This window comes from Echiichthys vipera (assembly GCF_963691815.1).
Source record: "Echiichthys vipera genome assembly, chromosome: 3".
In the NCBI taxonomy this organism is placed as follows: Eukaryota; Metazoa; Chordata; class Actinopteri; order Perciformes; family Trachinidae; genus Echiichthys; species Echiichthys vipera.
Window position 1 is genome coordinate 25,200,953 of NC_139828.1, and position 20,519 is coordinate 25,221,471.

The 20,519-nt window shown below is 43.4% G+C and overlaps 1 protein-coding gene across 7 annotated transcripts in view; it reads left to right on the forward strand.

Moving 5' to 3' along the window:
- palld (palladin, cytoskeletal associated protein) overlaps positions 1-20,519 on the forward strand; it is a 61,251-nt gene that overhangs the window by 30,552 nt on the left and 10,180 nt on the right. For 3 of the 7 annotated variants that reach the window (XM_083911399.1, XM_083911402.1, XM_083911400.1), the window contains exons 10-14: positions 1,031-1,517; positions 3,118-3,153; positions 17,621-18,298; positions 19,169-19,313; positions 19,660-19,761. In XM_083911399.1, the coding sequence (XP_083767525.1) occupies positions 1,031-1,517; positions 3,118-3,153; positions 17,621-18,298; positions 19,169-19,313; positions 19,660-19,761 (1,448 nt within the window). Of the gene's footprint in view, positions 1-1,030; positions 1,518-3,117; positions 3,154-11,187; positions 11,283-17,620; positions 18,299-19,168; positions 19,314-19,659; positions 19,762-20,519 lie in introns of those variants that run through there. The other 4 variants (XM_083911401.1, XM_083911403.1, XM_083911404.1 and 1 more) reach the window with 3 other exon arrangements.

Sequence of the window (20,519 nt, forward strand, 5' to 3'; positions counted from 1 at the left end):
TTTGTTTCCAGTTTGCAACCTCTACTTCTTCTACTCCATATACTGGTGGATGATGTGTAGCCTTATCGCTAACTTCTGATCAAACTTTACTGTAGTGTAGTTTATTTGCTCCAGTTGATGGAAATGTTTGTTTAAAATTCACTTGAATTGAAACACGACTATAGATTCCTGTTTACTATATCACTGCATCATGTTAAGCTAACCAGCGTGCTAACAATGTTAAGCTAAATTGCATGCTACCTGAGTCACGAAATAAAACCAAACATTATAAACCAGTCAATATTCGCAGCAAGATAACTAATTTTACTTATTTACTTAATTTAACTTATTTACCTATTAACTTATAACTTATACTTTATGTTTTAACTGTATACTTTATAATGTCCTACAAACTGTAGCATCAAAGTTCTCTCACCACTATGTTTAAGTAAAACTGACTCCAGTATTTTATCTAAAATGCTCCCAATATAAGAACAGATCTTGTCATAAAAGACATCTAATCGTAAGATGATACAAAAATAAAATGAAAATTTTCTTATTTGCTAATTTTTTCCCCCCCACAACAAATGTAACGAGCAAATGAATCAGATCTTGGTCACACTAACAACTGATAGTCCACTAATTCCCTGAGAGTTTCTGTGGTTTAGGGTCTGTTATATTGTATGTTTAAACGAGATGACCATCTTTTGTCGTGTTTATTATTGTGCAGTCTGTATGAGAGAGAGAGGTGAGAGGTGTGAGTTGATGAGCAGCTTCTTCGTGAGTGCAGCGGGACACAAATATTTCTGTGTGTATTCTCACAGACAGAACTGTGTATGTACTGTACAGGACTCACCGCACAGTTAAGGGAAAGGCTGAATAAACAGGAATTGCATCAGCCTGACTGGGTGCAGCTGCTACTTTTGAGCAGATCAGCTGTGATACAGTTTTGTGTGTGTAATCTGCATCTGCTGAGGTATGTGGTGGCCAGAAGAAAAACTAAACATTCAAGTCAGACATTTTCCACTTTGCTTTTGTTTGTTTCCTTCAGCTTCAGAGGAATCATCCAGTAATGGCATGTCTGGTGATTGCTCAGGGTTTGAGGATGTGGCAGCCTTCCCCCCTCCTCCCCCACCCACAGAAATCAGCCTCCTGGAGCTGCCACCCAAGATGCTGCCACAGCCCGGCGCTTTCCTTATCAAGGAGCTTGAGATCTGGCCCGGTGTGTCGTCCCTGCCTCCAGTAAAGATGGGCTTAGAGGTGGAGGACAAGGATAAGGGCAAAGGGTTTATACAGAACGGTCAATTCCCAAATCTGCCATCAACACAGAGCCCACCTAAATCAACCACACCACCACCCCCGCCTCCACCTCCACCTCCACCTCCACCTCTACCACAGTTTGACCCTAAGACAGATGTCCCAGTCACAGCCCAAAGTCCATCGCAGGTGGCACCTGACTCCCCTCCATCTCCAGGCAAGCTGTCTCCATCCCTTGGGAAAGACGGTCCTCCGTTGCCTACCAAGCCTAAACCAAAGCTGTGAGTACCTGTCGCGTCCCCGTTTGTCTGTGCCCAGAGGGCAGGCTAGTCACCAGGGAGGGCCGGTGGGAGGGAAACAGGAAGGGAGACCTGTCTGAGGTCTGGTGGAAATGTTTATGTCTCAACTTTGTGAAAGGGTTAACTGGGGGAATCCCAACCCCTTTCAGGACAAAAGCATTCCCTCGCCTTTATGTTGGTGTCAATGTGGCATCGTGTTAGCCAGGGCTGGTCTGCTGTCTGTGGCTGTAAACAGATCTGTGTGGCTTTTGCTGGATGGCTCCTATTGTTTCCGTCTGACCCCGGACTGCATGCCCAGCCCAGGACAGAGCCATTGTAGGTTTTTTTGTTTTTTTTTCCTGAGCACCTTTCTGTGAGCTCTATAGGGATCGGGTAGGATGTCACTGTTATTACAAGAGAGTTGTTATCTTCAGTTGTCCTGTGTTTTGAAATGTCTGCTGTGGACAAGCCTCTTGTGCATGGATTTTTATCTCACTTGCTGATGCATTTCTCCCTCAGTAAAGTCTGTTTTGCCTCTATCAGAAAGATTACTGTAAATAAGAAATACATATAGAGAGACAGAGAGAAGAGATGAAAGGTCCACATTCAAACTTGAACAAGGGAGGTTAACTTCTTTATCCCATAAGCCACCAGGATGCCTCACTGATGCATGTATGAGGATAGATGACAGCAGATCTTACACAAATAAATGTAGTGTATTCTTTCACTCTATTGGTTGGTTGGAGCTATTTGTTCTCTTCTCATTATTTATTTTTTTATCATTTAGCATGGCTCTAGAGATGACAGTGTCAGTCTGTCTGTCGGACATTACATTTTGTAAAGACATCCATGATTCCCAGAGAATAAACCCTCTTGACTCTGGACATCCATTGACTTTTCCTGCAGTGCCACAATGACGTTACAGATATTTCTGTTCTCTTTATGATGAAGTGTAATAACTTCCGGTGTAATGATTTCTGACTTTTATCTACTTCGACCAGCAGGTCAGATTTTCTCTTATTCAGTGAAATATCTCAACATCTACAAGGTGGATTGTCGCTTTAACATTCATTGTTCCCAGACAGTGAATCCTAATGAATTAAGTAATCATCTGAATATTCATGTAGCACCATCACAAGGCTGACCTTTCTGAATGTATACTATATTGTAAAAACTTTCATCCCCTGACCTTTCATCAAACATTATACCTGCTAAACATCAACTTGCTAGCATTGCTGCCATTGGCTTTTCGCTCAGAAAAAACATTGTGGAGACTCAAAGAGTTGTTTGCATGGCTGTAGACTCTTGTTTCTTTTGTTTTCTTGTACTTTGGCAAAACTTTTCTGTAGAGGTTTCTAATATTGCTCTCATAGTATGTGACAATATGAGCAATATATCCCACCAAAGCAGATGGTTGACAGTGTTGCTGTGCGGGTTAAGACAGGCTGATTCGAGTTTGGTTATATTGCAGTAAAGCTTGGTTCTTGCATTGCACAGGTTCTTTCCACTGCATGTGTACTGGACTTGATTCCTGCTGATGGATAATACAGTACTGCACATCTGTTGACATATATGTTATGACTTGTTAATTCTGTGCTTCCAGAGCTGAGAATATAGAGGAGGAGACAGAAAATTACAGGTAAATATTTGGCTGTGAGGGTGATGCTCTGGATGTGATTTGAGTGGCGCTACATGTTGCCTCATTTTTCAACGGCAAGCAAACACAGACACAAGACAAGAAACTGTGTTAAAGTCACCCCGGATAACTTTTCTGTTTTAACTTATCATTATGAAGTAAATGTTGATTGCACAGGGTTGTAGAAAAATGACACCTCCGGCGTTTGGATTGGTTTTCTTTAATTCTCACTTTCATTATGCAGTTCTGCTTGCCACCGGTTATGAACTCTCGTGAACTCGCTTTATGGCACAAAGGAAGAGGGATGAGCTTGAGTTGGGCCTTCCAAAAACACGCAGGGCTTCACTACTGCACTCTTACCTTTCAAAATAAACCGCATCACTGCTTACCAGAGAGCATTTCACTAAGAGGCAAGTCAACAAACCAACAGCTTACAGATGCTATCACCAGGTAATGTTAGTGTTAACGTTAACTGTGGAAACTCTTAACATTACTGGCAAAAGAAAAAGAACACAGAAGAAAGGGGATGTGGATTAAAACAGGACCAGGTTTAAAATGTTTTAAAGGGCAATATCATGAAATAGACAAATTGTTTTACGACATTTAAGTGGAGCACAGTAGCACAACAGGGGAACAGTATGGATGGTACTTTTATTATCTGAGTGAGCAGCTCACTTTGCTTAAGGCAGTGTCTAGACGTCCAATTATTTCTGAAGTCGAAAGATTTCAGGATATCTGATGTTCTTCACATGCGGCTTTTCCCCAAAAAATATTCAGGTTTTTTTTTTTTCCATAGCACCCATTATTATTTATAAAGGGACAGCTGAATCAAATAACACCACAATCTTAACAGCAGTGTTTATAGCTATTGGACGGATGTGTTCATGTTCGCAGATCTAGAATAAATTGCTCTAAATCTTAGGAATAACAAACTGGAAGCCTGCATAAGGGATGATTTTTGCTTCAATAACACTGGGTTGATGAGATGGAGGAAGTCATTGTGTGACTTGGCAGGCAGGAGGGACTGCAGGAGACCTGAGCTGTGAAAACAGACCTGCTCTTTTTCTGTGCTGAAGGAAGAGAGCGCAGGGTTTGTAGGTATTTGGGTTTGATTCCCGGCGTTGATGACAAACGTCAGGATAAGAATCAAAGGAAATTCTTAGGGGAGAGGCTTAGATCGGCCAGTTGGATCTGAACCAACCCTCAGGTTTGGAAGCAAGCAGAGTTTTACCACATGGTAGAGAAGAGATAGATTGCAAATTGGCAGCACTGTCCCTCTGAAATACTGCAGCATTTTGTGAAGTAATTCTACATATAGAAACAAATAATATTTGGTTACTTGCTATAGTTGGATAAAATGATGGATGTGTTGTTTTTAGAATACTGTAAGCAGGATAAAATTAAACAGGGACACCACATACAGTCAGTGTTATATTGCCCTCTCATAAACTGCTCCAAAGATTAAGCAGACATGTGGTAAAATTACCTATTTCTCTAAGCAGACATGTTATGTAAGGCAACTAAAAGTTATCCTGGGATGGAGGCCCATTTGAGTGTGTGAGATGGTCTGGAAGATAAACTGGGATCTGTTGAAGGGTCTAAATAAAGATCTGACAGGATTGAGTACTACTGTATAGCTTTGAAACACACTGTGAGAGGTTATTATTTTGGATCTAAAAATAATTCAGTCATTGCCATATTGGACAGAGTTGTGCTTTCCTCTGATTCAACAACACAACTATCCCCCCTGTACACCATACACTGTATAATTAATGGACCTAGTCTCCAGGATGTCAGCCACATGTTTCTAAAGAGCCAAAATAAAGCTCAAAGCAGGCGGCTCCGACTGTTGCCATCTTGAATGACTCTACCAGGCCCTGGCTAATCCAAAAATGGGCAAAGAGGTGGAGCCGAGGTGGGCCGAATGAAGGCTGGATCAAAGCTCCAAGCTAGCGAATAAGCTAGTCTAAGAGGCTAGCTAGACTACTTCGCTGGTGAGGAAAGCCGAGGAGAATCGTTTACAATTCAGGCAGTGCAACGACAGCTATCAGCTAACGGTAGCCTCCTGTCAATCAAAGCACCCACACACTTAATTATGCAGAACTTTATGCCTTAATATACTCTCATGATTAGTCTCGCATTGCCACATTGGTCTGGCTGCTTGAGTTAACACTCTGTTTAGGGGGGAAAATGCTCTGTGCTGTTTGTATTTATTTAAAGATTAGAGATTTAAAGATGTTCATCTATTTAATTGTCTTTCAAGTTACTATCTATCAAAAAGTGAGTAAAAACAATGGCGAATGATCATATGACCCACCAATGAAAACTTCTACTTTCCTTTTGCTGATTATTACAATATCTGTGTCTGTGGAGATTTAAATAAGCCGCCATGTTAGTGACGCTGCTGATGCTGCGTTCACTCTCAATTGGTCATCGGGAACTTCCAACTTCCGAGTCAGGCTAGTAGTATGAGCAAAAGTGTGTGTGTGTGTGTGTGTGTGTGTGTGTGTGTGTGTGTGTGTGTGTGTGTGTGTGTGTGTGTGTGTGTGTGTGTGTGTGTGTGTGTGTGTGTGTGTGTGTGTGTGTGTGTGTGTGTGTGTGTGTGTGTGTGTGTGTGTGTGTGTGTGTGTGTGTGTGTGTGTGTGTGTGTGTGTGTGTGTGTGTGTATTTAAGAGGGTAACATATATGGGACGCACAGAAAGTAGAGATTACAACAGAGCAATAAAAGCACATAGTGCCCATGAAAGTGACAAGATGGAGGCTCTGAAAGAACTTGACCGCCTGCAGTTGCATCTTACCGCCAAAGAGGCCGCTAGAAACTACATATCTCAATTCTTACGGAGTACAACTTTAAACCAATCACAGTCGTTTTTGGAGGTGCTAAGTCTTATTTATAGCAACGGTAACCTTGCAAAGCAGAAAACAGAGGCCTGACATCCGGCACTGCGCAGGCTTTAAACCTGCTCTACACCACCAGTAAGCCAGACTACATCATGATAGACTCTTCACATCCTGAGCTTATAAATCAGTATTTTTAAGTATGTGTTGATGGATGAGCCAGTGCTGCTGGTGTCCAATATTGATAAATTCATATCCATATGTATGGTGGCTTTGATGTTGAGATAATGCTTTCCTTAAGGTGCCAAATCACTTTTATACTGTACCTCCAATATGTAGAAAAAGTCTACATATGATGCAGTGAAGCATTAATGTACGATAGTAAGCGACTATTTAAAGAAACCACTTCACTGACACTGAAAAACAAAACAACAAGGTAAAGGAGACAGTCAAAAGTGTCAAGCCAGTGCAAGACATAGAAGGTGTGACCAAAATGATATCGACCCTGATAATAAGGCAAAGCATTATATTATAGGGTGGGATAATGTCTGGGTGGGCGTCACACACCAAGCACAAGTAGCAGAGACAACAATTATCCTTGAACCATTCTACGTAAGACCAGGAATCAACTTTGACAGTTGAAATTGTTCTCTTGCACGGATTTCATTCCACAAAGTGCTTTTTATGTGTCAGCTGAACTCTCAATAGCAACGTGTCTGTGGATATTTATTTGCAACTCTAACATAACTCGCACATTCTTATTCAGTATGCTAAAATTACAGATGATGAAAAACAGGCATGCATCGATACTCAACAGGACCTTAATTTAGCCTTCACTACACTAAGGGTCTAGAAGGATTTTAGCTGTTTATTTGTTTAAGAGATGCTGTAATAATTATTACTGATTGAATGAGTAATCTAAGTATTTGGGCAGAATAAAACCAGATGGTGAAAAAAGAGACAGACAGAAGTGATTTATGTGTATTCAAACCAAAGACCTACTGTATAGTTAGCAGAGCCTGCACTTGATTATGAAGAGTTTTGAGTTGATATAAGTGCAGCTAAAGAAAAAGTAGCCTGGGGAAGGAAAGTGGAGGTCTATGTCTGCTTGTGTCAAGGGGTGAAGTGGGAAGTTTCAGACTGTGAGGGAATTACACAGCAAACAGCGTGCAACAATCAGCTTCTGATGTTGTAGATCAGAGGTTACCCTCTTAGCACAACCTAACACACAGGGCGGGGATGTTGATACAGTATATCTTAGCATATCATATAAAACTAGAAGGGCAATTGGAGAGCGCAGTACTCCCCCAAGGCATGCCTTATCTCACAATGTTAATGCAGCTTTAACTTTCCCAATCCGGTGCTCATTTTTCAGATTATTCCAACACCACATGAATGCAGCGCAAATGCCCTATCTCAAAATGTTAATGAAAGTGAAAAATAATTTGTGTAACCACCCCATGATTCCACTCTGCTCCAAAATGAAATGTGTTCTTCTTTGAGCCAATGCTACTTCCTCCAAGTTTCATGAAAATCAGACCAGTAGTTTTCTCTGTAATCCTGCTGACCAACAAACAGACCAAGTTAAAAAAAATAACCTCCTTCTATTGCTAACCTCCTTGGTGGAGGTAATAATCTAATTCAATTATTAGCTTTCTTGCATGTCTCAAGGCGCTTCCATAGAAAATCCCACCCTCTTCTCCCTGGCCGACCTCTGATGCTCCCTCCTCCCCCGACATGTGCGCTGAGAGAGAAATGCTGCGTTCAGGTGCCATGGAAAGTCGAAGTTTCGAACCTCCAACTAGGCAAAGTGCACTGGAATGCCTGTCACAGTGGAACCTCCTACTATTGAATTTGAGGTTGATCTACTCCGATAGTAGGAGGCTCCACTTTGACAGGCATTCCAGTTCACTCTGCGTAGTTGGAGGTCCGAAACTTCAGACTTCCCATGACACTTGAATGCAGAATGAGCAGCGCAAGTGAAACAGAGCGACAGATGATGCAGGAAGCTCGGCAAATCATTTTAGTTGGATCGAATAAAATGATTGGTCAGACTTTTATCCGAAATATGAAATTTTAAGATTACAAAAGGAAAGTGTAAAAATGGCCGAAATGTACGAATTGCTTTAACTGTGTTCCGCTGTTATGTATTAGATCAAATGAAAATCATGCTTTGAAATCATTCATTTGGATTCTTTATGATAACAGCAATAACAAAAACATTGTATGATCATATCATCATAATACAATGTCAATAAAAGTCGATGATATGTCGATATGACATTGAATTATTACCCAGCCCTAACTCAAACAAACACATATTCCCTAACACATAGGATCTTACAAGTACAGAGTGTTAAGTGACGGCATGTGTACCAACTTGAATGTGTCCAGGCTCAGCAGTGATAACTATGAGCGATGGTCTAATCGACTTTTATGTGGCCTGTATTGCATGCAGCCTGACCTTATACCTTTCAATCCCTATTCGCTGACATAATTGCCATACCACTGAGATTAAATGATTTCTGCAGTAGCTCCAAACCTCTTTAACCCCAGTGAGGCTGTTGTCAGGGGAACAGCATACAAACTAAAGGCAACAAACAGCTCTTTGCCAACAGCCCTCATCAGTCTCCCACTGTCACACACACAACTTCTACTTGTGTTTACAAGTCGCAGCGTGTGACTGGTTGTTGCTGTCCGTCCCTTGGTGTTTTTTGTTTTATGTCGGATTGATTTTTCAGGCTCATTGTTTTCAATTTAAAGCAGGATCTATATTCTGTCTGTGTTGCGTTGCCGAGCAAGGAGCTCTGGCTGCCAGGATTGGTCACATATCTTCGCTGTGACTCAGAGCTTCCTCTCAGCGGTGTGTTTGTGTTTACGAGGTGCAAGTCATGAACTCTCTAATGAAGTATTAACAATCACTTTCTTGTCGAGGTGTTGCTTGTGGTTTTATGGAAAGCGGGGAACATGCATGTTAAAGAACCACATATGGTGCTGGATACACACTGAGTACGTTGCTTGTGGTTCATCAGCATCAAACGTCTAATTAAAAATGGAAGTAAAACACTGACTGTGGATTAGTTCTCTCAATGGATATACAGTACATTTGCTTAAGTGAATGCAGGCCAGAGAGGTTTTTGATTACCAGCAAATGGAAAAAAAGGCAGAGACAGAAAGTTAGCTCTCATTGGGGAGGAAATTAGATTGTGCAACAGAATAAAAAGCTAAATGAAGTCACTGGGAGCAGGAAAAGCAGATAATTTCACATCAACCTCCAGAGTGGGAGATGGGCAGTCCTTAAAAGGACATGGGAGACATAGGATTGGCTGAGACACTAGACCAACTAACCACTGGATTGGTCGGTCGGGCTAGAATGACCTGCATGGAGCGGAGAAACTTTCCAAATAAGGAAGAGAGTTGTCAGAGCTGACCTTCATAACACAGAGAGGGGGCTGGAAGACAGAGGGGTGAGCAGAGGGAAAAGGGAGCGATGAAAAGCGCACAGAGAGATGAGGGGAGCGAGAGACCAGGGTGTATGCTTGGGAGTTGACAGCATGGAAACTAACAGGCCTCAATGATCTCCTCATAGAAAACAGACTGTGTTTCCCAGGAAAGAACACCCTGGTATGTTAAACACTGAGAAACACACAGATAAATACACATTTACAGCGTCGCACACAGAGACACACTTGGAGGATCACATTGTTTCCAGATGAGGTCAATCAACATCTGATTAAATCCTGACCCCCGCTGTTGGTGCGAGAGGTGTGTGTGTGTGTGTGTGTGTGTGTGCAGTTTGGGTTAATGTCCAATCCTCGTTAGTATATTGGGCTTCTGTTGGGATTATCTCTTTGTCAGTCAGGCTGCCCTGAAAACTCCACGGAGCCTGCCAAGGCCACGATTCCCTTGGCGCCTTCAATCTGACTCTGAAGGCTGCTAGATGTAGCTGCAGACAATAACACTCACGTCACTTCCTTAATGTCATGTTTATGCATTATAGCCAATGAGATGATAGCACATCTCCTCTTGAATTGAGGTGGCTTCACGCACTACTTTGTACTGACAAAACTTCTGTTTGTCCTTTGGTCAAGTATTAAACTCCTTCAGTATCAGACATACAGGACTCTGGCATTTGTCTTCTTTCTGGCACCACAACAAGTAACACAGTACACACACCCTAATCTCATGACACTGCTTTCACCAAGAACCGACTCTGAACACAGGGATTCACTCTGACTTGCCTCGAAGTGTCAATGAGTCAACACACAGGGAATGACTCGCATCTCTAGAGGGAGGAGGACCCTCCCCTGATGGCTCTCCGACCTTTCCCCAATATACAGACACAATTACATGCACACTTACAGCTAAACACAACACCCCCTGGACCAGAGCCCCGGCCTCCCACCTCCCATTAACACGCTGTGACTCATCAGCAGCAGTCTAAAAATAGAGGCATTACACACAAAAATAGAAATGATAAATTCCCAAAAAGGTTTTGTTTCATCCAACAAAAATGATTATTGAGAAACTGGATATTTGTGAACATACTTCAGTAAATGTAACCACATCTGAGTGTTTGCTCACAGACTTTGTCTCCATTACTTGTATTGTTCCAAAGGTCCAATACAATAAATGTTACATAAAACTATTATGCTCAGCATGTAGATAATAGTCACTGTGCTCTGTAAAGGGTAGATAATGTTTCTCCATGGCTGTAAAGAGTACACAGAATGCAAGTTTTATTTCGAGAAAGGGCGTGGTTTCAAATGTTACCTTACAATAGACACATTTCCACCTGAACCTGAAAGATTGTTCAGATGATTAGTTTCTTAAATCTATCTTAAAATGATCTCTCCTTAATCACATCTGTCTCTCAGGCCTTTCAGAAAATAATATAAATGAGGACACAGCAGGACAAATAGAACCAAATATATGCAGGTGTCATTCTGCTTCTGTTACTTTTTCTTTATCTGTGACTCTGAGAGCTGTGGTTATTTTTGGTTCCTGACTCCCAAAAGGAACTTCCTCGGTCAGTACGGTGTATGGCAGAGCTTTTATTCTGAAAGGGGTTGGTCTTTAGGCAGGCTGGGAGCTTTTATTGTGAAGAGGAGGAGCTCACAGACAGACTGACTCATGCAGGGGTAGAGAGAGAGAGAGCGACTGCGTCTGTCACTGTCTGGCTGCTCAACGCTCTATATATGCTCCCCATACCTGGCAGGGCAGCACTGCGACGTAGTTTACTCTCCTGCAGGGAAATATCAGAGCTGCTACACACCAAGACCACAACACTGAAGGTAAAACTTTTCTTTTGTGTACACTGACAACTCATCTGAGTTAAGCAAACTTCATCACTGACAGAATGATGAGGGAATGGATAAAAGATTAACTTAATGACACTTCTTGAACTTTTTAATGTGCTACTGCATTTATGCTTCTTTGATTTTTATCCTTTTTATTTTTTATTGAAAAGTCACTGGAGCCAAACTCTTCTGTCATTACATCTAAATTAGGGTGTAGAGGAAGAAAGAGAAGACAAATGATTGAGGTAGAAAATTGACTGTTTTTTTCCTGGTTTACCGGCTCGGCATGTTAATGTTTAAATCATATGTTTTCAGAATGGGTGTGTGGTTTTCTGGGAGCGCAGAGAGGCTGAGTGTGATACCCATTCATTTGCTGGAGGCTCTGGAAAGGTAGCGAGTTCAGGATGTAGGGAGAAAGAGAAGAAGCGTGGCATCCCCGGGAGCGATTCAAACAAAGATAGTGTTCTTTCTAGTGTTGAGTCTGTGTTTATGTGCTGAGGTTCATTTGTTTGCACAGCCCTTCGGTGGAGTCCGATGGATTAGTTAACACAATAGAGTCTGTGAGGTGGGAACGCTTGTGTCTTACTCATCTAACTTTTTCCCTCATTTCTTCACTTTCTGCCTCTTCCTCCCCCTTCCTCCTCCTCCCTCACCTTCTTTCTCTGCTCTCCTGCTGCTAATCCCATTTGATGGCAATGTCTTTCCCACTCCAATCCAGGGAAGAATGTCTTCAGCATTCTTGCTAGAGAGAAAGAAAAAAAAAACACTCCCCGTATCACTTGGGCAGAAAGAGTGAAAGGCAGAGGAGTGGGGCGAAGAGGATGAATGAATGGATGGATGTATATACAGAAAAGCAGGGCTTGCTGATTGCAGAGAGCCCTCTTCACCTACACTTACGATATGAAATACGAGCCCTGACAGAGAGCAAGAGGGGAAATAAGAGTAGAAGAAGGAAGAAAGAAAGAAAGTAGGGCAGGGAGAAAGTGGGTGAGCGGAGCAGCCGTTAGCCGGTGGTGTGGCTGGAATAAGAAAAACGCTCTGTGCTATGTTTTAAAGAGAGAGGGGGGGAAGGAAAATAGTCTGGTTCTGTTTTATGTGGTGTGTGTGCAATTAGAGCCAGAGAGAACGAGGGGGAGGGGGGGCTGGGGTACCCGGGGAGGAGAGGGGTTGAAAATAAGACACCAGGAGGACAAAAGATGAGAGAGGACATGTCAGCGGACAGGGAAGAAGTGGATGAATGGAAGCTGCATAAGGCGAATAAAACGATTTTTCGTACGTGAGATATATTGAATATAGTGTGTCGTTTCTGGGGTCAGACAGCCTCTGTGAGATTATATTGAATGTTCTCGGAAACTTGGAGTGTCTCAGTCTGCTTTCTCTTGTGAGAGTAGAGGGAGGCAGACATGGAGAGGAGGGAGTCAGGGGAGGGATGTGTGAGAAACAAATGAAGAGACCATTCAGAGTGCAAGGGTTTACATTTCAACATGTACAATTTGAATGATTTTTTATGTCTTTCTATGTTACCTTGTATTATAGTTCAAATGTGACTCAAAAGTCTCACTCTTCTCAGTACATGTTAAAAAAAAAATCCCCAACATGACACATTTCCAGTCAGAGGTGACACCATTTCTTCATATTCCTAAGTAACTTGTCCAACAGTTTAAGCTGACAGACAGTCTTAGTCACAGTAAGTCAGTGTGAAAGTTATTCAGACATCAGCTCCGTCACTACGTCAGATTGATGGTCTGTTCCTGCATCAGACGCATTCGTATTGACGCACTGTAGTGATGATGCAATGCTCGGTGGCGAATGCAAGTGAGGAAAGCATGAAACCAGGTGTGCAAAGGCGCAGTAAAAAATAAACAAGATACACCTTTTTATATGACTAGAAAGGATGTGCTTATTTCCAGGTTCAAACGTGTATTTTGGGTTTCTACTAGAACATGTTTACATGCTTGAAGGTTAAAAAAACATTTTTTTTCTCATACTGTCTATACCTGTATTCACCCTCTGTCTGAAACGCTCATTTTTAGCTCCTGTCTCTTTTGACCGCCTTCAGGAAAAGAGCAGTCTACTCTGATTGGTCAGTTTTTAGATCTTCCGCATCCCCTCATGTCGTCTCTGCATCATTGCAGTCAGAGAATGACTTTAACAGCGCTGTAGCAGCACTTTCTACCTATAAATAGTGGAAAGTCCACTGTGCTGTGTGCTTTTCTCTGTTGATTGAGTGTTTTGATACTTTCTCAGTATTTATATATCACCCAGACATGCTTTATAATCAAAAAGACATTACTATGAGCCCTTTAATCTTGCATTTCTACTGTCCCCTGATCACAGTCACGGGTTGTCAAGCACTGTGCTTGTAATGATCTCAGACAGGGTCCAAGGCTGTGTTTGTGTTGTAGGTGTGATACCGGAGCTCAATTTGACTATTTGGATATAAATCATTTACAAATAGCAAGGTCATGCTGTTGCTTAGCCACGGCTGTTTGCAGAAACAAATATACAGAGCTGTAGCGCCGTCACAGATGCATCTAATCTCACCATTTCTGTTTATTAACACCTACGGGGTTTTAAAGAGAACAGGCACATTCTCAGTTCTCCTCATGTTGTTGTTTACAGAAGGAAATCCCTCATTACTGGCTTTGTACACTCAACTACTTCCAGTTCTCTCCCTTGCCTGCTTCCTGTCATCAGCTGGCCGACTCTAATAAAGCGGCTCCGTCTATTCAGCCAGCTGCGGAGCTAATGAGATGGGCGGCAGATAAACCTGAGGATGGCTCCGAGCTTGCTGGGATAGGTGGTGGAACAGTGGATGAGTTTCTCACGCATCACGGGTCATTATTGTTCAGGAAGCACAAACAAGCGGCACCATGTAAACATGGCCATTTGAGATGTTGAGGTCTTCATATATTGAAGCAAGATGCTGCTGGTGAAGACCCACTGTGTCTGGAACGCCTCAGAGCTTGGTTGACTGATACATCACTGGGATGTAAAACACTCCTTCAATTAAGTTACTGTTAAGCTGTTCCTGGATCTGTTTATTGAACTTTTCCACGCAGGAACTGAAGGGACAGAGTTACTCCAGATCAGATTCCTCTTTGCCTTTTCTACCATTCTTTCTTTCTTTTTCCCCCCATTAAAGAGTTTACAGGGAGGATTCAGCCCAAGGAAAGTATTTTTCAGGATGAAAAGGGGAAGACATGCTCTGCCTATTTATACCACCAGAAGTAGGGGCAAGGAAAAAAAAGAGATGCAATGAGGGATAGAGACGGAAGTGTAATGCTGTGTTACAGAATGACAGACAGAGGAGCTGGAGCATTTTCTCTCGGCGAAGCACGGCGCTCTGTGGGCCAGTTGGCTCCGACCAGCACAGCAAAACACAGGGCCGTTGGCATGGAGACAGAGGAACACTTCCTTCTAATTCAGCCCCTCCACCGCCACAGAGACAAAGAATAAAAGAGAGTGATGGCGGTCTGTTCTGCTTCTTAAGTCATTTGTAGATGCATTATAATGGTTTACACAAGGCGCAGGTCAGGTTTTAGCAGAGGTCGTCTTGTTTTAGAGTACGGCTGGGATGAAAGGCAGGACGTAGTGTGCGTACAGCAGCCTTGTCATGCACTTTGTGGTCAGAGCGGTCTGGACGATCAGAGCCTGAGGGCCACGGAGTCTGGATGATAAATCCTTAAGTGGGCCATAAAACTATTCATGCAGCTGCAAATTATACAAGCTGACCTTTTCATGCGCCGTCAAATATGAAGAATGCCAAAAGTCTAAACAAGAGGCAAATTTAATCTGACAAAATTAGAAATGTGTTATGTTGAATTGTATCTAGATGCAAGTCAAATGTCAGTGCACCAGTGCAGACGGATGACTTGATTGTGCATCAACACAATCAGGGATTTCTTGACCATAGTAAGAGAGAGTATGTTATAATACAATGTATGCACAGCGGTTTGGCTTTGTGCTGAATCAAGGTTTCTCTGTACAGAAAGTAAAGAGATCACCTTTTAAGGCAAAGTGATGATGTCAGTTAAAGCTGGATTACATCCATTGTGCCTCCTGCTCACACATTTACACAATTCACCTATGTCGAAAACATAGGTAAAAGTGTGTAGGTCGTTGAGGTCTTTCATGCTGAGGCAGTAAAGCAGTGTGTCAGGATGAGGCTGCGAGGAAATGAAGTGTGTTTCCTCTCTGCTGGAGCAGACGGGCAGGGTGCTTTGTGCCTGACGCTCTGAGAACACAGCCAAAAAAGGAATCAAACCGCTGCAAGAGCGCTGCAAGCCTCACGAGCTGCCAAACTGTTCCTGTAAAAGCACTCTTTTGGTTGAGGCCCGGACAGGAGAGCTTTGGAGAATGTAAAGAAAAATGTCTACAGAGAGGCGTACACATTGAATCGATTGTGTGCTCTTGCGGTCCATGAGGAGAGTACCGGGTTAAGATAAGCAGGAGTGATCGCAGTGAACGGTTTTGAACACACATTCATTTGGGCATGTGAAGTCTCCTCTGGAGGGGAGCGTATGACCAAAATAACTGGCCAGGACAGGCTAATCAGTCATGTTGCTGTTGGATTATGTGGTGGATTTGTTACACTACTGTCAGTTTTGGGAAATACTCACTGGTGTTGTTTGCAAATGTATAAGGGGGGAGGCTAAGGAAAGGGGGTCTTTGCATTCTCACAGATGAAAAATAGTCGAAAGACTCCGCTGATTATTCAACATCTGGAACAGATTTGGGCACGTGAACTTGGTCCCGGTGGACTCCTGACAACATACACCACTGGGATGCACAGTATATTCTGAACAGGCTGCCTATGAAGAACTCATCAGTCTCATATGCACATAGCTGTAAACTTTGAAGCTTTATAACTTCAGCCTCTCCCAAAGACCCACGTCCTCCTCCTGATCCTCAAAGAGAGCTTCTAAGAGTTCATACCTGTCTCATGGTCTCTTCAAAGTTAATCCTCTTTAAAGGTCCCATATTGTTAAAACGTGAGATTTGCCTGTCTTTTTTATTATTATAAAGCAGGTCATGGTGCTATATAAACACTGTGAAAGAAAGTGAAATACGCAAAGGCTGTATTCAGAAACTGTGTCTTTAAACGCGCCGTGGGGGACTTCTGACTTCTCTACTTCTGTAGAAAGTGCTGCTACAGTGCTGCTACAGTCATTCTCTGGCTGTTATGACGGTTCAGATACGCAGAGAGTGCAAATGTGAAGACCCGGAAACGCTGACCAATCAGAGCAGACTTGGCTTTTTTAGGAGAGGGGCCTTAAATACGTATTTATATTCAGACAGACAACATGAGAAAAATTATGTTTTTGAACATTGTTCTAGTAGAAGAAAATAAAATAAATAATAATAATAAGCATAATATGGGACCTTTAAAACCCTCCAGTCATGTTACAAGGAAATAAAAAAAACTCCCTCTTTCCCACAATGACGTGACAACAGAGTGAATCAACCAAGCTGGGGGAGAGACTGGACAACCACACCTCTGTGAAAAACACAATACTTCATCATCAGGACCCATCCCTGGCAAAATGACACCGCAATGTTACATTTTTGTTATTATTTCATCACACTGCCATTCAAATACCAGGAGCCACACCTCAACTGTGTGGTTCACTTTCCCTATTTCTCATATAGAAAAACATCATGTATGAGTTCAGACCAGTTCACAGTCCATTAAGATAAACTGCTGTCCTGTTAAACCAAACTGTTTTCCTCACTGCCACACATATCTCCAGGTTCATTTACCATACTTGATGTATTGTCAACAGGCTGGCTTTTTAACAAGTCTTTGTGAAAGGCTGGAGGCTGATAACCTATCAGTTTGTGCTGCTGGTGTAGCGGTTTCCTTCCCAGAACACACACTGACACACACACAATTTGTCCACATAACACTGCTTTGCCTGAACCTCAGGCCTGACAGGCTGTCACCTCCAGACCTGAGGAAAAACAGTTCATTTCAACTCCTGTTGAATAACATCAGAATTACGACCATGTGCTGATGGCATCCTCAAAATCCTTTATGTCTTTAATGATCAACTGATCACTTTTATTTGGCATTCTCACTCTACATCGATTATTCTCACATCTGGCATCTAACGTTTCGACCAGTTGTGTTCTGACTACAGTTGGAAAGAGACCAGGCGATGGTGTCATGCATAAATTGACAACAGCTGCATGATTTTGAAACATTTTTACAAGTCTGTAACTTTGTTAAAGACTCCCCTCCCCCGTAAAGAATTTAAATTCCTTAAGAAAACACAAGATGACTTTAGTTTCTGATAACTGTCACTGATGACCATGCTTCTACTTCACAGGAACGCATCCCAGCTGAAGCAGCTGCAGGACCAGATTCGATTGGAGCAACAGGAAGCAGCCAACTGGCAGCAGCAGGAACAGCAGAGCCAGGAAGTCCCGCCTCCCCCGCAGCAACCACCTCAGGAAGTGCCTCCACCTGCTCCGCCATCTCCACCTCTCCCACCTCCTCCCTCCTTCCTGGAGTCGGAGAGCAGCGCGACCATGCAGGCCAGCACCTTCAACTACGCCCGGCCCAAGCAGTTCATTGCTGCCCAGAGCCCCGGCGGGGCGGGCTATGTCACCCAGTCCTCTGGCTCCTCGGGGTCCAGCCTGCCCTCCCCCCTGTCTCCTCCCACCTCACACAAGCCCTTCACCAGGGTCACCGTGCCCCCCTTCGCCAAGGCCAGCAGCGTGGAGTCTCCGAGCTCTCCTTCTTTCCCGCCTCCCCCTCCGCCCTTCTTCAGCTCCAGTAACCTGTCCTCTCCATCGGGCCCCGCCCTAGACTTCCCTCCTCCTCCACCGCCTCCCCCTCCGCCCATCCCCATGTCTCCAGCCTTCTCAGATATGTCCTCCCCGTTCTCTTCCGTCCCTCCATCTCCAGCCTCCAGCTTCCTGTCCTCAGTGTTGCCCGCCACACCTTCCTCACCCAGCAGTCCTATTGTCAACGCCCTGGGCCTTCCTAAAGGCAACGGGACTGTGTAAGTATCGCTCACATGCACTTTTACAGATAAGGCTCTCTGCAGAGCGCCTGTCAAGCTACGTAAGTTCTGTAAGTTCTGTACGTTCTGTAAGTTCTTTACACACAGTGTGTCTCAGGCGAGTTGAGCTCCCCGTCAGATAAACCTGCTGGCAACTGCAGTTAGGATGTCTGCATGATGGAAGATGACATGTTTACATTTTTACACAGCATGTTTACAGGAAAGCGCTAATTAGAGAGTCCTTTTGAACACACACAAACCCGCACACATAGACACAAAAGTGTTCTCAAGGTGCAAGAGCTTTAGCACCCATATGGAAAGAAAATATACACAAGGAGCTCGGAGTGGAAGGTGTGTCAAAATCAAATAAACAGAGATTTCAATATCCTGGTTCACGTATAGGGTCAAAATCTGTCACTTTACGGAGTTCTTCGCCTGGCTGACACGGACTGCAGGGTTGACTTTGAGTTGTGCATATTGAGTAGGCTGATAGAAATATCTTGTTGTGTAGATAATCCTCTTCTGATGGCTGTCCTGAAGGGAGAGATTTAATTTATTTTCCCCTCCATCAAGGACATTCCACCTTAAACTCTTTGCCAGTAATTTTTCATCAGCCCCTCACTCACTCCTGCACTCCCCCTCTCGCCCTGGCATTCCTGCTGCAGTTGTGAGAGATAAGAAGACACATTGTGGAATGCTATAGCCGGACATATCCTGATAAGGGTGGATATGAGAGCGGCCGAGAGGGAGCGAAGAGGAGCTGGAGAGGAAAGAGGAGTTGCGACCTGTTGAGATAACATGCCTGCGTCACAGAGCAGAGTGCCGCAATGTTAATGTTGACAAATGTTTCTGTTTCGTCTGTTCTTTTAGCAAAGCGTTCCCCAGGAAGTCCTCGGTCACCAGGACGCCACGCTTGGCCTCTGACTCTGACATCCAAGGATCCAAGGACGCCGTCATCCAGGACTTGGAGAGAAAACTGCGCTTTAAAGAGGAGCGCATGAGCAATGGCCAACAGGTGTGTGTGTGTGCGTGTGTTGCAGTCTTCTAGCCTTATCCCATTACTGAAAGAACTGTGTGTTTGCAGGCAATCAGAAGAATGAGCGTGTTCAGTAACACCTCATTAACACAGATTAACAAACATCCCAACAAGTGGTGCAACTATTCATTCAAAGAAAATGACCAATACAAGTGTATTTAAGCTTTTGTGCCGTGCACCCTAAAATTAGTTCATAATGCTGTCTCCATATGTAATTACATCCCGCATTAACACAAGATACAATGGCTAGCCGATGGTGTGTGTAAGTGTGTGTTCTGCAACTCACACACTAACCCCCGCTGACCCCATTAATCCCTGCTTCCAGAAGTTAACCTATGAGGAGAAGATGGCTCGCAGACTGCTGGGTGCTGACAACGCTGCCACAGTCTTAAACACACAGGACACAGAGGAGGAGCCGGTCACACAGGTACAGTGGCTCTTTATTAGGATCCACACACCTGGAGGGGAAAATCACACACTCTCCTGATATCACACAGGCATGGAAACGTTTGAGCAACATGTCCACACCAGCAGTGTTTACTCTTTTTTTTTTTTTTATAACACAACTCCCACTGTTGCATGTGTACTACACAAGCACCTTTCTGTTTAGTCCACCGATACATTGCCGGTGTCATTCCTGTCTTATGACTACTGGCTTTCCTTTATATACTGTTGAATCAGAGTGCACACCCCCCCCCCCCCGCAGTGCCTGTAAACACTGTTGAAGAGCGAGTTATGAAAGCAGGGTATAAACACTGTAAAGTCCTCCAGATCCCTCCATAAAAAGCTCTGTTTATGCAGACTGGTAGAAACCAGTGTTGCCGCAAACATGCTTGGGGAGTAACACTGTTTGAGGGCTCGTGACTGTGAGCCACCAAAACGTTTTGTGGAAGTGTCAGAGTGTAGCACACCTCCACACAGCGTTGGTTATTCATTCACGGATAAACTAGCAGGTTTTTTTGTTTGTGCAAATGTTCTCTTATGTTAAAGGTCCCATATTGTATAGAATTAAATACCATGTCTTTTTAATTATAGCAGGTGGAGGTGCTATATAAATACTTTGAAAGTATCAAAATTCTCAATCCACAGAGAAATGCACACAGTCTGTATTCAGAAACTGTGTCTTTAAACGAGCTGTCAGGACTTCAGTACAGTTGTGATGTCACAACTAAACTATATATGTAG